Genomic DNA, 23,293 nt, shown 5'->3' on the forward strand with positions numbered 1-23,293 from the left:
ATTTCCATTTTAAGGTCAGCTAATTAGGAAACTTAATTTCATCTGCATTCTTAAATCCTCTTTGCCAGGTAACTTACCGTGGTCACAGGTTCCAGGGATCAAAACATGAGAATATTTGAGGGGACACAGTTTTGTCTATGAAATACATTTTCTGTAGTTCTGCAGACTTACTTAAATCAGGGACTCTTAGACATGCCTTCTCAAATATGTCACAATTGCTCTTAAACTACATGTGTAGTCTGTTTCAAAGTCAAAGTGTATGACTTTTAATTACTTTATACATTACTTCATAATGCAAAATGCAAACATTTATTGGCTGGAACTAAATAACATTTTTGTTTGTTGGTTTATAAACTAAGAAATATTGTAGCTTCTAGAATATGATGGTAAAAAAAAAGATTGAAAATTATTAGAAATTTCTTAAAACAACCAAATTTAATATTAAGAAATGGATCTGGAAGAAGTTGTGTTTTTATTACATTTTCAATATGAAAAGATATTTCTCATTCTCCTTTATCTCATGATAATGAAATTTTTTCAGACAGGCTTCTAACCCATTTCAAGCTTGCTGTGAGAAGTACTTGAAAAAAAAAGTTGTTATTAATAAAAATTAAAAAGTTTTTAACCCTTTTTAGTGGAGATAGTTGAGTTGAGTGAATACTCTGTTTCAGGGCCAAAATCCAGGCATGCTCTACATGTTATACTAGTATGTCATGTTCACTCATGTGCCTCCTTTAATCCTTGTTTATAATAAATCTGTAAACATAAACTCAAATCTTAGATAAGTTAATACACTTTTTTGTTCCTCCGTTTATTTGCTCAGTGGTAGTAATAATACTATATATCTGACAGATTGAAGTGAGAAATAAACATGTTAAAACATATAAATGTCTACATATATAAAGCATTAGCACAGAGTAGGTGCTCAAAAACTGTTAGATATCATTAACAATAACAAGATGGTCCAGCCTAAAGGAATCTTTAATTGCTGCATCAGACCACTGATACCTTATTTAAAGACCTTCCTGTGACTCCATAAAATTAAAAAAACTCAAGGTTTTGAAAACATCAAAAATTGTGGAAGTCACTTTAATGTAGCTACATTTACCATAATAAACTACAAGGAGCAAGTCAAGCTAAGAAAGAGCAGAACAGAATATTAAGTGTTGTTGTCAAAATTAAAGTCACATCTGCTGACAAATTCTGAGTTCCATGACAGATGGTTAAAGGAGTACAATTTGCTCCAATGAAACATAGCTTATACTAGAAACATCAAGAGAAAAATTGCCATTCCTGAAAAGGGCGTTTCAGGTAGATAATGATATAGCTATGTGACTCATGAATTCTTATAATAGCTTTAAATAATATTTTGAGATTCATTTTCTGGTTAACACTTTATTATATACACCATTTACATACATCTCTTGAAAATCTTTCCCAAATTTATCAGTTAGTTCAATTACTTTACTGAATATATAAAGTATAATAAATCTAATTCATTTATTCCTTAGGTGATTATGATTTTCAAAAAAATTTAAATGCCAGTATAATAAAAATCAAATTGCATTGCAAAAAAGATTGATAGAGAAATGTTTGATAATCATTACCAGAATTATCCTTTAAAATTGTTTTTGTCTTTACCACATGCACACATAATTGTCAAGAGAATTAATAAATCCATCAAAGTGAAGCAAATACTTCACAATTTCATTTTTTTCCTAACTTAACTGTGGTTTTAAAAAATTTGTTAAATAATATGGTCAACAAAAGAGCATCCACTCTGAGTGAAGCAATAGACGAGGCACTGAGTTGTAAGTAAGAAAAACCAATAACAAATGTGGTCTGCTGATCTAATGGAAAGGTGAAATGGTACATATGTAATTACAGGTGTAATTATTAGTCCCAATGAGAAGTGTAAACTGTAGAAAATATACAGTAGTTTTACCTTCCCAGGGCATTCAGAAGGTTTCTTTGAAGAACTAATATTTCAATTAAATCCTAAATAATGAAAAAGAATTAGCAAGGCAAGAAGTAGGATGAGTGTCCAGGATAACACCCTGGAAAATGTCAGTTATCAAAAATGAAGTCCTTTTGAGGAGCCAGAAGGCCAGGATGATGAAAAGGAGAGAATGAAACTGAGTAGCATAAGGGGAACCTAGACAGTGTGCAGTGTCACGTATCATTAAGGAACTTCCAAGTCAACTGAGGAATTAATAAACGTTATCCTGAGATAATAGGGAACCACTGAAAAACTATAACCAGTGGCGATATTTGGTTAATGTCTTAAATAAAACATACATAATTGGATTACTGTATAGGGCACAAAAATGAATTGCAGAAAATGGAAAAGGAGTCCCAGAGTCAATACAATATTTCAAGTCAAAATATGAAAGCTTTAAATGAGGACTATGGTAGTGATAGAGAGGGGAAGACAGATTCAAGATGTATTTCTGTAGTACACCCTACAAGGACTGGTGGATTATTGAATATAGAAGAAGAAAGATGAGGAAGGATTCAAAGGTGAAACTCTGGTTTCTGGTTTGAGCAACTGCGTGAATAATTGTGTCATTTTGTTGCCCCATAGAACACTGTAATAAGAGCAGATTCTTGGGTGAATTATGATTAGTTTTGGACTTTCATTTGGAGACTTAAAAGATATCCAAATGGAGCTATTGATTAAGTAATAAGAAGAGTGGCCAAGGTTAAAGTCATTGACAAATGGATAGGATAGTAATTTAAACCACAGGAGGTATGAAATAATTTACAATAAAAGAATAATAGGGAAGAAAAAAAGCTCTGACAAGGATATGATGGAAAATGCATAATAGGAAAAATAAAAAAACAAAAAATCACGGAAAGACTCAGAAAGTTCAGTGTCATGAAAAGCCAAAGTAAGAAAGCAAGAAATTACAAGTATGGTGAATGGTATCAAATCCTGTGAAGAGATAAATTCAAAAAGGACTGAAAACTGTCTTTTGAATTTACTAACATGAAGTCAATTGATGAACTTAATGTTAGTAGTTTTAGGGAAGTATAAAAGGCTTTGCAATTATTTAGAGTTTTTTGGGGAAAAGGAAAATGTCTAGCTAACCATATTAAGGTATTTGTTGTGGTGGATAGAAAAGAGTTAAAACTATGTCTATGGACGGGGTAATTGCTGGTCAAGAAGAGACTGTTTAGCTAATAAGAAAGAGACTTTAGCATGCCAACATGCTTATAGATTTCCCTCTGTACTCAAATGATAAGTGGATATTTAATAGAAAAAGGGGAATATTGACTTTGAATAGGTTCATGAAACTTTCATTATAATTGAGGTGAACTTATTTTTCTATCACAGGAGTTTTATCAGTCTACCCAGTCAATACTTTCCTTTCAGACTCATAATGTTGTAAGACCAGATAGAGTTTTATAGTACTTAAGGAATTATTTCACTTGCTAAAAAAAAAGCCCACAAAACACTTGTTTATAGTTATTTATCCTATATCTGTCTTACAAGCTCTTTTCTTTCAAATTAAATACTTTTTCTTTCATTTTATGCTTTTTCTAGGAAAATTTCTATCTTCTTTTGTATTATCAAGGAGATATTTGGAGCAGAGTCAACCCTCTCAGTTACATAAAATAAAAAATGGCATATTCTTGGCAAACAGATCCAAATCCCAATGAATCACATGAAAAGCAGTATGAACACCAAGAATTTCTCTTTGTAAGTCAACCCCATTCTTCTAGCCAAGTCAGTCTGGGTTTTGATCAGATAGTAGATGAGATCAGTGGCAAAATTCCACACTATGAGAGTGAAATTGATGAAGACACCTTTTTTGTGCCTATTGCACCAAAATGGGACTCAAAAGGGCATTCATTAAACGAAGCACACCAAATATCCTTGAATGAATTCACTTCTAAAAGCCATGAACTCTCCTGGCATCAAGTTAGAAAAGCACCAGCAATTGGTTTTAGTCCTTCTGTGTTACCAAAACCTCAAAATATGAATAAAGAATGCCCCTGGGGAAGCCCTAGAGGAAAACATCATGGTGCTGATGATTCCAGATTCAATATTTTAGCTCCATCATTCACAAGTTTGGATAAAATTAATCTACAGAAAGAATTAGAAAATGAAAACCGTAACTACCCTATAGGATTTGAAAGCAGCATACCTCCTACAAATTCGTCCTTCTCAACTGACTTCATGCCCAAAGAAGAGAATAAAAGGAGTGGACATGTGAACATTGTGGAACCCTCTTGGATGCTTTTGAAAGGCTCTCTTCAACCCTGGATGGGGGAAAGTACATGGCAGAAGAACATAGAGGTATGTGTAATACATGTCAATCTAAAAATATGAATCTGAAAGAATCATTCAATAATGTATTGTGTTAATTTGGTAATGAAGGTAACTAACCTTAAATAGGGAAACCTATTCATATTACTTTTGAAAAAAATATTTTCAAAAATGATGTGTTCTTGTATTAAAGATTTTTTTCTGAGAAAAGGGGAAATAAGTTTTTTAAAATATCATCTATAAGGTTCCAGTTCCAGTTTCATCAAAACTATTATAAAATTTTATTTGGTTTTAATTATGGTACTTTCATTTCATTGATAAAAATGGCAGAGTTGAAGGTTTAACTGACAATATTTTCTATTTTTTGTTTAATGCACATACACAAATACAAATACGTTTCATTACATTTATATTTTAAGTCACATTGTAATGATTTGGAACTTTATATCATTATTGGTAGGAAAAAATGCCCCTTTACTCAGTGTCTCCTAATTTATATGATTAGCAGGCAACTTCTATCGAGATCATTCCAAAGGTAGGAAATTAAGTATTCATTGTGTGACTCATCTTAATGCTTTTATTACTAACTTTCCAATCATTTTAGTAACCAGAGCTTTTTTCTGTATTTGAAGACTTCTCTGTTTCTCTGTTTGAGTCTAGACACAAGTAAAATCAGAAGTAAATAATATTTATTTCTGATTTAAAAAAGGAGAAACATTATTGCAGCTGTAGTTTTCTGGGTGAGGCAGACGGGTTCTTTATTTAATACAACAACTATTTTAAAAATCCTTAAAATATATTGTGATATGCTATCCAGAGTAATGCAAAGAAGAAAAGATATGATGCCTGAATTCAGGAATAGCATATTGCTCATGTTAACTTGCAAACAAATAATGGCAACATAGTAAAATAACGGGTGGAGTAAGTGCATAGGAAAAGAAACATCTAATTCTATTTCATTCGAATTCACTTGCAAAAGAGGTAGCACCTCAAAATATCTAAATTAAAATTCAGTAAATCTTGGGGCTGTTTAGTTCTGATCACAATAGTGTAACAACTACTAAACTTTCCCTACTCCTAAAAACAACTATACAGTTAAACGAAATAAATGAAGCAGTTGATTGAAGGTGTTGAATAGGCAGTACAGAACATAAATCCTTGAGAAAAGTGAGCCCTGTGATCATCTCAGTCTGTGCCTGAGGGCAATTTCATGCTGCTGTGCAGGCTGGTGGAGCCCAGTCTGAGCAGCACTATCACTGACTGCGAAGGCAGAGCCTGCAGTTCCAAGTTGCAGAAGCAGCTATGATTTGACAAGCAGAGTGCTACAAAAGAGGTAGCTATGAAATGGGTATGGGTCAGAAGTATAGAGAGGACTTACTGCTTGGCCAATATTAGGATATGCTTGCAAGGCTTAGTAGATAATGTCAGCTTTTGACTGAGAATTGGATGGGATTGTGTTAATTACACAGACTTGAAATTACAAGGCAGAAATTTGGGCCAAATTAGAGAAGAGACTGATATGAGCACTTCAGGCATTCAAATGAAGCTACAAAGCCATGTCTTAAGAGTAAAACTCATGCTCTAAAATGAGTGCTACATTAACCAAAATAGATGTGGCCTAACAACAACCAAAAATCAGAGTAATAAGGCAAACAAGACAAGAAGGATTTTAACTGCCTGCCAATGAAAAAAAAAATTAATGATGATTCATCATGAGCCATCTACAATATTCAACATAAAATAAAAAATGCATAGATATGTAAAGAAGCAGGGAATTTTGGCTCTCGCTCAAGAAAATAACTCTATCAGTCAAAAGAGCCTCTGAGATAATCCAGATGTTGGAATTAACAGATGGGGACTTTAAATTGGTTATTAAAAGTATGTTCAAGTAGATAAAGATGTTCATAATGGCTAGCCCAATGATGAGCTCAGCAGGAAATTAGAAACATCAAGAAACAAACACACAAAAACAAAGGCCAAGTCCAGTGCTGGAAACAAAATATATGCAATAAAAAAGTTACTCGATGTGCTTAACAACAGATAGGAAAGAACAGGTGAAAAATAATAATTTGAAAGCAAAACAGCAGGAATTATCCAAACTGAAGTAGAGAAAACACAGAGATCATATAAATATGAGCAGGGATTCAGAGACTTATGAGACAAGAAGCATAATATGTGGACAACTGGAATGCTAACAAGAGGAAAGAAAAATAGGGAGCAAAATTAATTTGAAGAAATAATGGTCAGGAAATTATTCAAATTTGATAGAAAATATCAAATTACAGATCTAAGAAGCTCACCACAACCCAAATAGAATAAATGCAAAGACAGCCACATATAGACATTTTATACTCAAACATCTAAAAATTAAAAGGGAAAATTATGGAAGGGGGCAAAAAGGAAAGAAAAGATTTTACACAGTAGGACAACAATGTGAATAAAAGGAAACTTCTCACTCGAAACAATGGAAGCCAGAGACAATAGAATGACATTTTTAAATCTTTGAAAGAAAATACAACATACTAAATATCCACTGAGTATAAGTTTCAAATCCAAAAACAAAATAAAGACATTACCATAAACAAACGTTGAAAGAAATTAGTCAGCTAGCAGACACATGAGAATGCCAAATTAAATACTTCCGGTACAAGGAAAATGACACCAGATGGAATCTAAGAAAGAGTGAAGAATGATAGAAATAGTAGTTGAATAATACAAATAACTACTTTAAATTTTTTGAAAGGCAATGTACTAAAGCAATACAATAGCATGCTATTGTAGGATTTATTGTGTATGTGAATAAAAAACTATTCGGCAATAATAACATAATGGGTGGAAGGGGGTTAAATGTTATTTTGCTATGTAAATTCATACATGTTAAATGCAATGGTTACAGTAGTAACTCCAAGTAAACTGATATATGTTAAGAGTGGATATTGTAATTCCTAGAGCTAGTACCATGAATTATAAAAAAAAAAAAGAAGAAAATCTAAAAATGCAGCAGAAGAATAAAATAAAATAAACATGTCAGGAGAAATAGAAGAACAGAATAAAATAGAAAAGACAATTAGAAACAAATATAAGTAAGACAGTCTTAAATCTAACACTTTCCATAAATTACAAAATGTAAATAGAATAAACATTCCAAACAAAAGGCAGGAATTGACAAATGAGATTAAAAAAAGGAAGGACTCAATTACTGTCTACGAGGGACACAAGAAACAAAGGCAGAGATAGATTGAAAGTAAAAGAAACAAAAAGACTTAACATTCAATCAGGAAAAAATGCTTGCATGATTATTAATATCAAAAATATTATTTCAGGGCTGAGAAAAAAGGGATCATTTTGTAATGCTAAAATGGTCAATCAGGAAGAGATAATAAATTGAAATGTGTACATACCTAATAACAGAGTTTTAAAATGCATAAAGCAAGAATGGTTTCTTTAACCCTACATGCGCTCTCTGACCAAGTTATTCATTCATATATTCCCAAGCTATTCATGTATATATTCCCAAGAAATGAAGCATGCATTCACATATTTACTTGTATATGAGCATTAATAGTTTTCTTTACAATACCAGAAAGCTAAAACCAACCCAGAGGTTCATTAATAGGAAGATGACTAAACAAATTGTGGAACAGTCACACAATGGAATACTACTAATCAGCAATAACAATGATAAACTACTGATATGTGTGATAGCAGAAATAATTTTAAAATATGTGTATCATTACATAGAAGCTGCAAATAAAATACCGCATATACCTTATTTATGGTGATAGAAATCTGAATAACAATAGTTACCAAATAGATATGCAGATTTATATAAAAAAAGATATGGGGACATTTTCTAAAATGAAAGAAATGTTCTATATTGTCATTGGGGTATTGATAGCACAGTTTTATGCCTTCTACAAAACTCAAATTATATACTTAAGATCTATGCATTTTTCTATATGTAAATATTACTTCAATTTTTAAAAATCTAAAAATTTAAAAATGAAATCTGAATGAAACTTCAAAACAGGATAAAACTGTAGAATTATTTAATATTTTCTCTTCACCAAATTATATTAATTTAGTAGTTTTAATTTTAAGTCAATAGGTTGTTCCATTCAGCTAGTGGAAGTACCTCAAGGCAGTAATACGAGCCTGGCCTCTTTCTGCAACAAAGTAAAAAAGTGAGTATTGATATTTCATTAAACTTTGAAATTTTTGTGCCTAAATAAATTTGTGTATTTTGACATCACTGAACTGATTAATTTAGCATATAAAAGTCAAAGTCCTGTAATTTCAGAACACACACACACACACAAATTTTTGACAAATTAGTTCATTAATCAACTTCTGTTAATGTTTTTGTTGTTTATAGTCAAATAGATGTTTTTCTCTTAAAAATTTGGTTAAAGTTAAATGTTTTATAAATTCAGACGTTCACTTGTTTGTTGGTGGTTTGGTTTGCAATGAATTTTTTTGTTGTTGTTTAATGATGTAAGTAACTAACACCTCTGGCTAACCCCCAAATTAACATAAATTTATCCTCCCTACCTGGGGCAGTCTATGTAGAATCATCATCGTTCAATCTTATCTTGAGTGGATTGGCAGAGTATTGAATAAATGTGTGTGTGTTAATTCATTGAGAAATGAATTTGATCACTAGCAGATATTCCAAAAAATTCACTGGTATTTTGTTAATCTAAAGATGAATTTATGATATAAACATAGACACCTTTTTTAAGGCCAATTTCTTATTAGCAATTAAAATTTATATAGTTCTACCTCTTCTGTTGCTAAGGTTTCTGAAAGTTTTGAAAAACTAATGCATTCGGCCAGGCACGGTGGCTCATACGTGTAATCCCAGAACTTTGGGAGGCCAAGACAGGTGGATCACTGGAGGCCAGGAGTTCAAGACCACCCTAGCCAAAGTGGTGAGACCCTGTCTCTGCCAAAAATATAAAAGAAAAAAAAATTGCTAGGTGTGGTGGCGTGCACCTGCAACACCAGATACTTGGGAGGCTGAGTCAGGACAACCACTTGAACCCAGGATGTGGAGCTTGCAGTGAGTTGTCACATCATTGCATGCCAGCCTGGGCGACAGAGTGAGACCCTGTCTCAAAAAAGAAAAATAAAAGGCCGGGCATGGTGGCTCCTGCCTGTAATCCCAGCACTTTGGGAGGCCCAGGTGGGTGGATCACTTGAAGTCAGGAGTTCGAGACCAGCCTGGCCAACATGGTGAATGAAACTTCGTCTCTACTAAAAATATAAAAATTAGCCAGGTGTGGTGACAGGAGACTGTAATCCCAGCTACTCGGGAGGCTGAGGCAGGGGAATCACTTGAACCTGGGAGGTGGAGGTTGCAGTGAGCTGAGATCGCGCCATTGTACTCTAGCCTGGGCGACAAGAGGGAAACTCCGTATCAAAAAAAAAAAAAGAAGAAAAACTAAGGCATTCATATTTTAATTATTTGGTTTTAACTCAGTTTTGGTTGTTGTCGGAAATATAACTATACAGTTTTATAAGCTTTCACTTTCTACCAAATGATTATTTGAAATTAAATGTTTGAATCATTTATTTAGTCATTAATTTAAAGTCTATTTCATTGTCTAATAACTAGCTCATGCATGGGAGATACTCATATTTAAAATAAACAAGTAAACAAAAAAGCAAGGTCCCTGCCTCATAAAACCTATAACCATGAGAAGGATTGAAAGACTTACACACAAAGATACAAAACATTCACCTCAAATTTGCAAAAACAAATCACCTCAAGTTCACGGAAATGTTCAATCTTTAATTAACTTCTTGCTCCAGTTTAAGGGAAAAAAATTCGAAATAGTACTTAGGATTCCTAAATTAGGATCTTTAATGTTATCAATATTTATTCTTTCAGGAATAAGCTACTCGCTGTCACAATATGATAAGCATAGCTAGAAACTTGCTACTTTACGTCTAAAATATAGTTAACTTTTACTTTACCTTCTAAGCATGGCAAAGAACTGTCTTAATACTTTAAGATCACTCTTGTGAATAACGCTACTCACAGACCACATTATTAGCTCCTCCAGCAACTCTCTTTTTTAAAACGCAATTTCGTATTCTTAGATGAAATATTTTTGTGGATGCAGTAGTGACATCAAAATACCTTATGTGATGATTTTCCAATGATTTATAGTGTACTTTCCAAGCTCTTTAATATAATTTTTCTAAATAATTTATTTCATAATAGTCATGAAAACTAAAATATACACCAAACAATAACTTTACAGTAGTGAAAAGAAGCCATAAGTTATAGTCACACACTCTTTCTTTGTTTTCAATAGTTTGCTGGCAAATATTTATAAAATGATTAAATGTATACATGCATAATTATTTTGTTCACAACAGGATATTTACTCAAAAATAAGTATGTCTGAGGACCTACTATGTGGCAAGCACCCTTAATTCAAAAGAAGATCAAATGGAATTTGAGAGCTGTTTCAAAAGAGGGTCTCCAAAACTTTGATTTCTCATTGTAACATACTTCAAAGCCACATCTTTCAAATAAAAAATGCCATATTCTTGTAACAAATATGATAACATGCCATAGCATATGAAAGAAGTTTCTGGCCCATGGTAGATGCTCAGCAAAGGTTTAGGAGAGAATGAATCATGAATTTGTGTTTTAAATTTAATTTCTTAAAATGGTAGAAGCTGAAATCATGGACGCATTGAGAAGTGTCTTATTACGTGATAAATGCAATTCATAAGGCTCCTCAATCCCTAACTGGACTCTAGACCTTAATGGTAGAGTATAACAATGAAGAGTGGCCCATGTCCTCATTCTGAGCAGTGGCTCTCAAACTGCAGTTTCAGAGCAGCAACAGCCGCAGCTTACTTGGGAAATTGTTAGTAGGACAAGTCTGGGAGACCCTCTGCAGATCTACTGAATCAGAAACTAAGGGATGGGATCCAGAACACAAGTGGATACAGATGCATGCCAGGCCATTGGATGAATGTGTATTTCCTTACCCATTTGCCAGGCCCCTCATGGAGAAGATGTTTCCACAGAATAAAGCATTGGTGCTCCACAAATAGCTATTAGGTTCGTGCAAAATTAACTGCAGTTTCTGCAATTTAGGAAGAGAACCATGAAGTTTAGATGTCAGCATAGTTAACATAAAAAAAAAAACCACAAGATTTCATATTCACCCTCAGAAACATTTTAAATAGCTACTTGAAAATATCTTCATGTTATATTCTACATGTGGGCATAAAACATTGATCACAGAGAATCAAGCTATGGTAACATACAATGACATTATACTTTACATGTGTATATTGCTTTACAATCTGTAAATCTTTTACACGTCTTTTCTATTGTAATAGAAAACCTTTGATGTAGATATTAACATCTACCTCAGTACCTTTGAGGTAGATATTAATATCATCACTTGTGCAAAAAAACTTGTCAAATAACTTGCCTCTGGCCATAACGTTACTAAATAAAAGTGCCAGGATCCAAAGTCAAGGCGTCTGGCTCCAAGGGTAAACTGTTTTTGCAATTCTTTGACTCATTTATGTGTAATTGTTCAGAATATAAGAATTACTTTTAGGCTCTAATATTTGTGTAAAATTCAAGTAGTTGTGTAGTATCTAAAAATTTTAAAGAAAATGGAGAGACAAGAATAGTGTTTACAAACTTGACAAGAACAAGATAATTTATTTGCCAAAATTTCTAAATCAAAATGAGTGACTTGCAGCTTGACAAAATTAGGCATGAAAGAAATCTAAGAGGAAGAACTCTGGCATTAAAAGCAATGTAAATGAAGCAAGTAATAATATTCAGAGTGAATCTTCACGTTTCATGTTATGACAATGAATTCTTAATTATTTCAAATGAGATGCTCCTGGGAAAGCCTAAGGAACAGTCCTTTACGCTTGTTTTTGGTATAATTGCAATTTCTGCCAATCTGGACTAGCTAGATGCACTGAACCACAAATCAATTACTGATTCCTTTCATGCTTTAAGTCTTTTATAGCAAAACACTACATGAAGTTTCTTATGATTATATTGTGGGCAATATGTTTTAAACTGTGTCTTGCAGGTCTTGTCCTAAGTATTTTTCTTAACATGTATTTTTCAGAATCAGAGAAAGATATCATGCAGCTGACATTAATTACAATTCTGGGAAGATCTGGAGCACTACTACAGCATTTCCGTACCAGCTCTTTTCTAAGACCAAGTTTAATATACATATTTTTATTGATAACTCAACACAACCTCTTCATTTTATGCCATGTGGTAAGCAACTTTGCAAATAAGTCTACAAATCTCTACAAAGCTGGTACTGGCTACGTAGCCTTGAATTCAAAGTCTGAAATGATTTAAAAATAATATTAGCTACTGTTTTTCCCTGAAGCGAAACAAGAAGAAAACATCAGGGAGCCTTTTGTTAATATTTAAGGGAGGAAAGCAGAACTATTTTCTTCAAGAAGTATCTTCACATAGCTCACCCCACAATATTTTGTCTTCCTGCTATAAAATGCTTAATAGCAAGTATAGCAGGTTTTTAATATATTAAAAAAATGAATTTCAAAGAGATTCTAGATAAAGATGGTATTAAAGTAAAAATGGCTGCTTCTTTCTAGTAGGAACAAATATTTCCTTGAAATATAAATAAATTGTGAGGTAGAATAGACATTGTTACACAGAATCTCTATTTCCATAATGAGGAAACTAGTAGCATGGTGTAACATACCTCCATCAGAATTAGCAAACCTATTGATTCAGTCTCTGGGGATGAAACCCAGGAATTTATATTTTATCAAATTTGCCTAAGGATTTTTACTTTTCTAAAGTTTTAGAATATCTGTAAAGTTATTTAGTATCTTACTTCATTGTTATAGTTCACTAATCTGCAAAACAGTATTAGCTCTTTAAACATTTAGATTGCTATTAAGTGAGTTTCTACATATTAACAGGAAACTATTTCCTGACACATAATGATCCATTAAATATTTTCTTTTCTTTATTCATTACTGTTATTATTGTGCTTCTTTCTTACTGTATTCAAGGTTCTGAGCTAATGCAGATGACTACAAACATAGCAGTATTATATTGGTATATTAGTCAAGACCCTCTTGGTTTGAAATGAAAAGAAACCAATTCCTGCTAGCTTAACCAAAAAAAAAAAAAAAAAAAGTTTTTAAAGAATATAGGGGCTGGGCACAATGGTTCATGCCTGTAATCCCAGCACTTTGGGAGGGCGAGGCAGCCGGATCATCTGGGGTTGGGAGTTTGAGATCAGCCTGACCAACATGGAGAAACCCTGTCTCTTAAAAATACAAAAAATTCACCGGGCGTGCTGGCACATGTGTGTAATCCCAGCTACTAAGGGAGCTGAGGCAGGAGAATCGCTTGAACCCAGGAGGTGGAGGTTGTGGTGAGCCGAGATCGCACCATTGTACTCCAGCCTGGGCAACAAGAGCGAAACTTAATTAAAAAAAAAAAAATATATATATATATATATATGGATTTATTATAGAATTCAAGTGTATGAATTTCAGCAGCCAATTAGGAATATATGAAAAACACAAATAACCAAGCAGCCCAAAATTCCTGTATGCATCTTATTTCATTTCATATAATTGCTTCTCATATGTCTCTCACTCTCTGGTCACTCATTTCCTTTGCTTATACAAAACAAGTGGGAAGCCAAGCTACTAGGCTAGCTATCTACAGACAGTTCAGTATCTCTGTGGGATCCAGCTCCCAGTTCCTAAAAGCCAGATTCTGATTATTCAGCCAAGATCAATGGTGCTGCACTTTGATCCAGTCAGAAAGACCAAAGGTTGGGTCATGTTGTCTTCAGTTGCTGGCCACTATTAAATAGCATGTTCATGTAAGAGCTTAAAAGGGGAGATTATGGTATGTGAACATGCAAAGACAAATGACTTTACTCTATAGCATGTCTACATTTTGAGTTCCAAAGAAAAAGGTGGAGAGAGAGAGAGAGCAGATATTCATTAAAGTTTCTACAATATAGCTGTTCAAGATAGAACCTTGAGTAATTACTACATGGGAAAGGAATAAGAACCAACGGTGGCTTTGGAGTCTGACTGATCTTGCTTAGAGTCTAGAGAACAACCAATTGTGGAGACTTGGAGTCATTAGGGGCACAGACCTTGCAGTAAACCAATATTGTTTAAGTGTGATACTTAACACTAACTGTGTAATCTCTACAAAATTGCATAGCTTTCCTGAAAATCCATCAATTCATCTTTGAAACTTGGAATATAATACCTATATAAAAGGTACAATAATCAAGAAATTATATGTAAAGAACTTAATAGAGTAATTGCTCAGTAAAATATAGCTATTATTAATATTAATACTAACATTATATTCCAGAGTGAATATAACCTGCATAACACTTTTAAATTTACTGACCATATTTATCTATTTTTTTTTATGATAGCTTCACACCAGATTCTTGAGGAAAATGAATCGTGCTATTATAAACCCTATTTAACAGATGAGGAAACTAGGTCAAAAAAGCGAAGTAACTTATTCACATAGATCAACTAAAAAATGAAAAGTCTGTATTATTTCCATGTCTCAGTGACAGAACATTGATAAGAACATCTCAATCATCACAGAATTGTCTTAATGTCATGGCATGAATATGAATATTAACTAGTATAAATGCCCTGAGAATATTCCAGTTAATTCAGAATCCTTTTATCATGCTGATACCCTACGAAGGAGCAATACATCTCACTTAGGTTGAAAAATGGAAAGAATAAAGCACCCCCTGGAACGTTTGCCTGGCTATACTCAAGTTCCTGAGTGTATTTCTCAAGTCCCTAAGAGAAACTGCAGTAGATTTTCATGCAGAACTACAGTGTACCAAGGGTTTTAACATGAGAAACACAATACCTAGCTTTGTTATATTACATGAATACAGAACTGATCAAAGGAATTGCAATCAACATTTTCCCCAAATATCTTTAAATCTAACCAAACTGATAAGTGAGATGAATCTCAGTTTAATTCCCCTTGATGAAGCTGGACAGTTACAATCCTTTGTACTGTGTTGGTCATATTTTGTGCTCAAAAACTTTTCTTAGTCAGTATGATACACTTTTATTGACTTTTATTATTCCTCTTTGTCTTTAGCTAACTATCTCGTCAAAGATCTAATTGCAGAAATTCTGCATTTTTGTACAAATGACCAGTTACTGCCCAAAGATCATATTCTAAATGTATGTGGCTCTGAAGAATTTTTACAAAAGTAAGTATTTTATACAATTTTGATTATGTTATAATCTGTAAATATTAAGTTACCACTTGTTTTTGGTTTTGTTTTAAACAGACGTTACGCAGACATTATAGTCTTATAATCAGCATAATTACATCAATTTTACCCCCTTTGCAGTGAATTTGAAATTTTCTAAATCATATTAACAGTCTTATTCTTGACTTTATTTTATTTTATGACTATTTATGAAAACAAATATTTAAATGACCTGTAACTAGGGTGACCAACCATTCCAGGTTGCTTAGGATTGAGGTAGCTCTCAGGATGTGGGAATTTCAGCTTTGAAACCAGTAAAGTCCCAAACTAGGACAAGTTGCTCATCCTACCTGTAATAAAGCTTATTAGAACTGATCACAGCTAAGTAAATAAATTCTTTGGTGATAAGTACTTTTTTGGTTAGAATAATACTTGTATGTTGATTAAATACTGATTTTTTAAAATCACAGGGGCCTTAAGTATAAGCGTTATAACTTACTTTTTATAGAAGAGTTAGTTCTAAAACACCATTTCTTTGTTGAGGCAGCTCATTAAAAACTATCGGAAAAGTCTGTTCTCATGTATATCAACTTCAAATACTTATTTGATAAAAAACATCATCTTTTAGTTTACCAAAATAACTATTTGCCTGAAATTCCTACAGACCAACCTTGAGCAGATAATACAGCTTTAAGAAAATAAATATTTCTCTGCTGATATTGCAGTTATTCTAAACAGTAAAGTATTAAACATTGAAATGTTTAATACAGTAGATTCCTATTTATATATCTCCTTTGCATCTCTACAAGTATCTAAAGATTGAAAACCATCTCATGGAAGTAAAAACATATTTCTTTTGAAATTTTCATTGTCATTGTCATTGTTCCATCATGAATGTGCTTGAAATTATCTTTTGGGAAGTTTGATAAATTTGATGACATTCTTATTAGTAAATCCAGTTGTTTATTGTGCAATGTTAACAGTGAATGTCTTTTAAGACTAATGATTTTCTTTATTGTGGGAAAAATAATATTTTATTATTTTAATAACAAAATATGTTAAAATATTTCAATAACATTTTTATAATTATTATTTTATAATAATGATACATAATAAAAAATAAATATTTATATGAAATTACATATATTTTGTCGCACTAAGTTCACGGATATTCCCTTTTCCTTTTTTATTTGAACTTATTAACACACTCAGTCACTGGTCTGCTACCTTCTCCCAACATATGATTTTGACAGTAAATCCAATGAGCACAGGAAAGTATTTTAGTAAATTTAACCTTATATTGATTACTCATTAAAACTCATCTTTTGAATGTGCAGTTTTCCACATGTACATCTGGACTTCTCTTGGTGCCAAAACATTAGATCCAAAAAGCAAAACATTGTCAAATACTTGCATTAAGTTTTAGCAGTAGGAAATACCATCCAGAAAGCAATTGTATTAAAGAGACAGAAATTTGGAAAAGTATAATGTGGAGAAAATGTATACACCTTCATTTAATCACTGTTTTAAATAGGTAAATTATTCATAAATAGATGGCTCAATATTTAACTGATAAATGTATATTTTAATGTTTTCATAGTCATTTAATCATATTAAAATTTCTTTAATGGGGTTTTATTAAGATAGAAAAGTTGCCAAATGTTAATGTATGTTAAATATAGTCATTTATTCCCTAATGGACATTGAACCATTTGTGTATATCAAGGATTTGCATATTATTTAAGAGTAATAGGCTACTTGTATTGATAGAACTTATTTTAACGTGCAGAATATTTATTACTGTTTTTTCTAGTATCTAAAGGAATATATATTAATCATTCAAATATTACTTTTAGTGTATTCCTATGTAATTTGTCTAAAATATGTGTCCTTAAAGACTTGGAAATCTGTTCATAAAGTTCTACTTTATACAGAGAACACAGGTAGCATGTAATATGTTAACAACAGTGCAATAAGTAAAAATTTAGACTCTAAAACTTATAGAATTATACTTCCTTTGGAATATTTGGCTGGGGAAAATGCTAATTTTCTGATGATACTTCAAAATAATGGTCAAATAGATCATGAAACATATGACTACAAACATAGCAGTGTTATACTGGTATATTAGTGAAGACTATATTTCTCAGGGTTAGTGAAGTAATACATAAAATCCTAAAAAGGGGGAAATGTAAATAAATATGACTATGAACCCATATAATGCATATAGAAGTTTCACAATTATTCTGATATTAACACAGTGTTCTCAAACTTTAAAGTGTCACCTGAGGATCTTATTAGAGAAAGAATTCTGATTTCAGTTGGTCTGGGTGAGGCCTGAGGCTCTCCATTTCTAACAAGCATCTGCTGATATCTATGCTGCCAGTCTACAGTCCACATTTCAAGTACTGATATATTAGAAGCCAAGAATAATGACTTAAGAACTTAGACTCTCCAAAAATTATTCTCTTTTCCAGAACAGCACACGGTATAAAAACTAGATCTAATCAATAAATTAATAAAGATGTTTATACCTTGTAATATTGCAAAATTAAGAAAGATAATTTTCCTAGCAAATCAAAATTTCCTTTTTCATATATCAGTAATCACTAGTATGCTTCTGCCTCTTCTGCTCCCCCAATGACCCTTTCTCACACTCTCATACCGGTCGGTCCAACCTCCTCAACCTCAGTTTCCCTTATCTACACATACTTTTCCTGTCACTTCTATGCCGACTCTGTCTCATGTGCCTGTTCTTGAAACTTTCATACAATGCTTATTATGCCACAACAAACAAACACATAGGTTAGAGGCATGGGCTTATCCCGTTGCACTGGAACCTCCTAATGCTCAAGGGGTACAAGGGCTTCGATATGCGCCGCTCGGTCTTACCTTTTTAAAAGAATTCAAGGATGCTTGTACTCAGTATGGTCCTATTTCTCCGTATGTTAAGATGGTATTACAGACTCTTTGTACTGAGGTCATTGTGCTTCCTTTAGACTGGGACCTTTTGGCAAAGCTGTTCTAACTCCATCTCAGCATTTACAGTTCCGTACCTGGTGGTCAGAGGAGGCCTGTCTGCAGGTTCAGCTAAATCGGACTGATGGCATTCTAATTACTCAGGCTCAGCTCACAGGCTCCGATAATTACTCTGATACTACCGCCCAATTGGGTTTTGATGCTCTTACCACGGAACAAGTGACAAAGGTGTGTATGAGAGCTTGGGATAAATTAGGCACCCCAGGCCAAGCTCCTGTGTCTTTTGCTACTGTTAAGCAGGGTCACAATGAATTGTATTCTGATTTTGTGGCTAAGTTACAAGATGCTGTTCAAAAATCTGTCTCTGATGAGCGTGCTCAGGGTATTCTCCTTCATATGTTAGCTTTTGAGAATGCGAACCATGAGTGTAAAACAGCCATGCGTTCCATCCAACGACAAAATGTACCTGATCATGAGGTGTTGCCTACATATATTAAAGCTTGTGAAGGCATTGGATCGGAGACCCACAAAGCGATTATGTGGCACAGGCCATGAAGGACGGCAATCAGACTGACTCGACTGATTCTTTTCTTGGAGCCTGCTATAATTGCAGTCAACTTGGTCATACTCAAAAAAATTGCAGTGTTAAAAACTTAAAAGTGGACAAGCTGGCTCAAAAACACAGACAAATGCTCCTGCTACTGTTTGCCCGCATTGTCATAAAGGTAAACTTTGGGAAAGTACTTGCTGTTCTGAGTATGATATAGATGGAAATCCCTTGCCACAGAGCCAAGGAAACAGGAAGCGGGGCCAGTTCCAGGCCCCAGTATCAAATGGGACACCTCAGACTCAGACCAATGTTGAGTTTCCACTTCAAGCTGCCCCAACGCAGCCCCCTGTACAAACAAATTTACCTACAGCCAACACAGACAGGTCCCAGCCTCTTCCATCTCAGTACCATGCTTGTCTACCTCCACAGTGGGGAGTGGGGCGGTCCATCTCTGTGGTACCATTCTTCTAAATTTTCTGCCTAATTCTTTGCCTTTAAATATAACTATACTATTTTTGCAACTTATTTAACATTTATTTTAATTTAGTATCATAAAACCTTTTCTCTCATTTAAAATATCCCATGACTCACTCATTCTTATTCTCCCTTTCATTTTCTCTCTCTCTCTCACTTTCTTACTCTCACTCTCCCTGTCTGATTTTAAATAATACACTATATAATGAACACAGAGCAAATTAAAGAATCAGAACAGAAACTATCAATTTTGTCATAGGTTCATGGAAGCTTAATACAAAATTGTTAGCAATATGAGAAATAATAGAAAAAAAGAAATCATCTGTTTCATTAAAAAAATATTAAAAATTTTAATCATGTTCCTGTTCTTCAACTCCCGATTTCATTACCATGGAGAAAGGAGTCCATACTCTTATGCAATAGCTTGATCCCAGTCAGTTTTTCCAGTGAGCTCAAGGACGGGAACTATATCTTTTCTTTCCCATTGAATGTAGCACAGATATGAGGTCCTAGAAGATGAAACTACTATTTCCTAGACTGTCCCTGCATCTCTCTTTTTTACAGAGAGTAACAATTGCACCTTCACCTATACTTGTAATCATCTCACATGAGTTTCTTCTTCATAAATACATTGATAATATGAAGTATAATGCTTCTTCATAATTTTATCTCTTATTACTCTCTAGCCAAATATTTAGTAGGAGCGCAGGTATTTCTGTTTCTCCATCCTAACCAAAAAACCACTCCTGTGATTTTTTTTTCTCTACAGCTGTGGTTTCTTTTTATGACTTGTTTTCTTATTGATACACTGTAAATATTCATGAGGTATATGTGATATTTTAATATCTACACAGAATGTATAATGATCAAGTCAAGATATTTAGAATATCCACCACCTCGAACATTTATCATTTCTTTGTGGAAGGGGGTCAGTCATATGTGGAAACTAAAAATGGTTATCTCATGAAGTTAGAGTATAGAATTATAGTTATGAGGCTGGGAAGGGTGTGGGATGGGGAAAGGATGAAGAGAGGAGCGTTAATACATGTAAACATATAGTTAGATAGAATGAATCAGTTCCAGTGTTTGGGAGCACAGTAGTTAGACTGCAGTTAACAACAATTATTGTATATTCAAAAAAGCTAGAAGAGAAGATTTTGGCTTGTTTTGCTTAACATAATGGCCTCTAGTTCCATCTATGTTGCTGCAATTGACAGCATTTCATTCTTTTTTAAATAATTGAAGAGTATTCCATTGTGTATATATACCACATTTTCTTTATTCATTCATTGATGAATACTTAGGTTGATTCCATATCTTGGCTAATGTGAATAGTATTTCAATAAACATGGAGGTGCAGGTATCCCTTTAGTATACTAATTTCCTTTCTTTTGGATAAATACCCATTAGTAGGATTCCTGAATTGCGTGGTAGTTTATTTTAGTCTTTTGCAAAACCTCCATCCTATTTTCCATAATGGTTGTAGTAATTTACATTCCCACCAACAGTGTGTAAGAGCTCCCTTTTCTCTGCATCCTTGCCAGCATTGATTACAATGATCTTCCTATCTACTTAAGAGTCTTGTTTTTCTCTCTGGGACTAGTAGAGACGATGCATTCCTTTTATTAGAGTACAAAAATAGTTTTACAAAATTAAATCCTTTTAATTAAAATTCTAAAATAATCCTTTTCAAAAAACTTCTGTTTTTTAAAAAAAGTTCTAACTAATCTCATGACAATTTATATTAATTTGTTCTTTTCTTTGAGATGGAGTCTTCACTGTGTCACCCGGGCTGGAGTGCAGTGGCATAATCTCGTCTCACTGAAACCTCTGCCTCCTGGGTTCAAGCAATTTTCCTGCCTCAGGCTTCTGAGTAGCTGGGACAACATGTGCATGCCACCATACCCGGCTAATTTTTGTATTTTTGGTAGAGATGACGTTTCACCATGTTGGCCAGGCTAGTCTCAAATGCCTGACCTCTATTGATCCACCCGCCTCGGCCTCCCAAAGTGCTGGGATTGCAGGAGTGAGTTACCGCACCCAACCCAATTTATATTAATTTGTTCAGTAAACATCGCAATAAAAAGTGAAATTGTTTTGTACTCAGAGTAAAAATAAAACTATTAATTACCAGTGAGAAAAAGACTAAGTCATAATACATACAGTTTTAAGTAATAGATTACACTCATTAGCAGTAAAACTGCATTGTATATATTGCTGGGGTAGAAGAGTCTTTTTTCTTCTCAGTGAAATTAACGATTTCACTTAGCAAACTTGAACGAATTGATTACTTCCAGCAAATTTGTTACAGCCTAAGACTTCAAATATTAAAATTCATTCCAACTTTTAAGACTTACTTTGAGCAAAGAAATAGATAAAGTGCATTTCTCTTTTACATAACTCTACTCCTCCACTTATAAAATCACAGAACCTTGTGGGAGGATAGAAAGGAACATATCATAACTTTGAGCTCTCTCACACACAGTAAAAAAGTGTGTTCTGTTAATAAATCATTCAATAAGAGTTTCTTGAATGACTTTAATTTCTTTTTTAATCTCCTTCATAGTGCTTTACCTAATATTCTATAATTAACTTTGGTTTATCTCTGCAGTAAATAGCTAATGACCACAAAAATAACACACCATACAACTTGCATTTGGTTTTAATTCAATAACTCTGTGCTAGAACAAATGTCCTCATATGCATATATATATACCTTCACTTGAGAGTGAAATCCCGAAGAAAGACCTTGTGCTAAATAAAGTTTGTTTAATATTATTAAAAGCTATTTGTAAAAATGATAGCATATTTCAGCCCCAAGTTTTTTAAAAAGCTGAATTGCACAAGCATCATCAACTAATAAACTTGGTCAAAGGAATCTCAAAGCTGTTGCATGAGGGTTCCAAGAAGATATGGCAAATTACATGTGAATGTAGGTACATAATTTAATATTATTGTAGATATATAATACCAAAATGTAGCTGTCACATTATTTTTGTTACCCAAAAGCACTGTCTAGTTTTAGAAGCTAAGAATTATTAAATCTTCCCAATTTTGAATTAATAAAAGTTTAAATGACCCAATTCTCTGTTTTTCTTAAATAAAATAAAGTGATTAAAGAACTTTTGAATTACATATTACTTCAAATTAGCTGAAATCACATTAATAAGACAAAACATTGCTCATGTATTGTTTTTTATTTGTAAAGTCTGTAGTAGGATGTTTCTCCGCTGGAAATTTTGTGGGCAAAAACAATAATAAAACCTTAGGATAGAGTGAAATCTGCATATTTGATCTCCTGGTATAATGACTATATCATAAATTTCGCATACCATACCCCCTACAAAAAGAACTCCTTGGGGCTTAGTATATGTTTTTTGTGAAAGATACAAAGTGACAGTTTCACCACTGTTACTTTTTTTTACTGACTTTCTTAGTAACTTCATTTATATAGTTATATTACTACTTGTCTTTTGTGACTGCTTGTAACTTAGTAGGGAGAGCACTGCAAACTTGAGAGTTGTTATAAAACTTTTTTCCAGATTAAAAAAAAAATAATAACTTGGTGGCTGGGCCGGGGAAATGGCGGCTTCAGGAGAGAGCGGGACTTCGGGCAGCGGAGGCAGCACCGAGGAAGCCTTTGTGACCTTCTACAGTGAGGTGAAACAAATAGAGAAGAGAGACTCGGTTCTAACATCGAAAAATCAGATTGAAAGACTGACCCGTCCTGGTTCCTCT

The 23,293-nt window shown here is 33.3% G+C and overlaps 1 protein-coding gene across 3 annotated transcripts in view; it reads left to right on the top strand.

Moving 5' to 3' along the window:
• Positions 1–23,293, top strand: part of PIK3C2G (phosphatidylinositol-4-phosphate 3-kinase, catalytic subunit type 2 gamma) — a 415,055-nt gene that overhangs the window by 13,270 nt on the left and 378,492 nt on the right. For 2 of the 3 annotated variants that reach the window (XM_011975453.1, XM_011975454.1), the window contains exons 2-5: positions 3,548–4,303; positions 8,375–8,457; positions 12,400–12,557; positions 15,435–15,549. In XM_011975453.1, coding sequence (XP_011830843.1) covers positions 3,626–4,303; positions 8,375–8,457; positions 12,400–12,557; positions 15,435–15,549 — 1,034 coding nt within the window. In that variant the 5' untranslated portion in view covers positions 3,548–3,625. The remainder of the gene's footprint in view (positions 1–3,547; positions 4,304–8,374; positions 8,458–12,399; positions 12,558–15,434; positions 15,550–23,293) is intronic. The other variant, XM_011975455.1, reaches the window with a different exon arrangement.

The sequence above is a fragment of the Mandrillus leucophaeus genome, unplaced genomic scaffold, assembly GCF_000951045.1.
Source record: "Mandrillus leucophaeus isolate KB7577 unplaced genomic scaffold, Mleu.le_1.0 Scaffold156, whole genome shotgun sequence".
NCBI lineage: Eukaryota > Metazoa > Chordata > Mammalia > Primates > Cercopithecidae > Mandrillus > Mandrillus leucophaeus.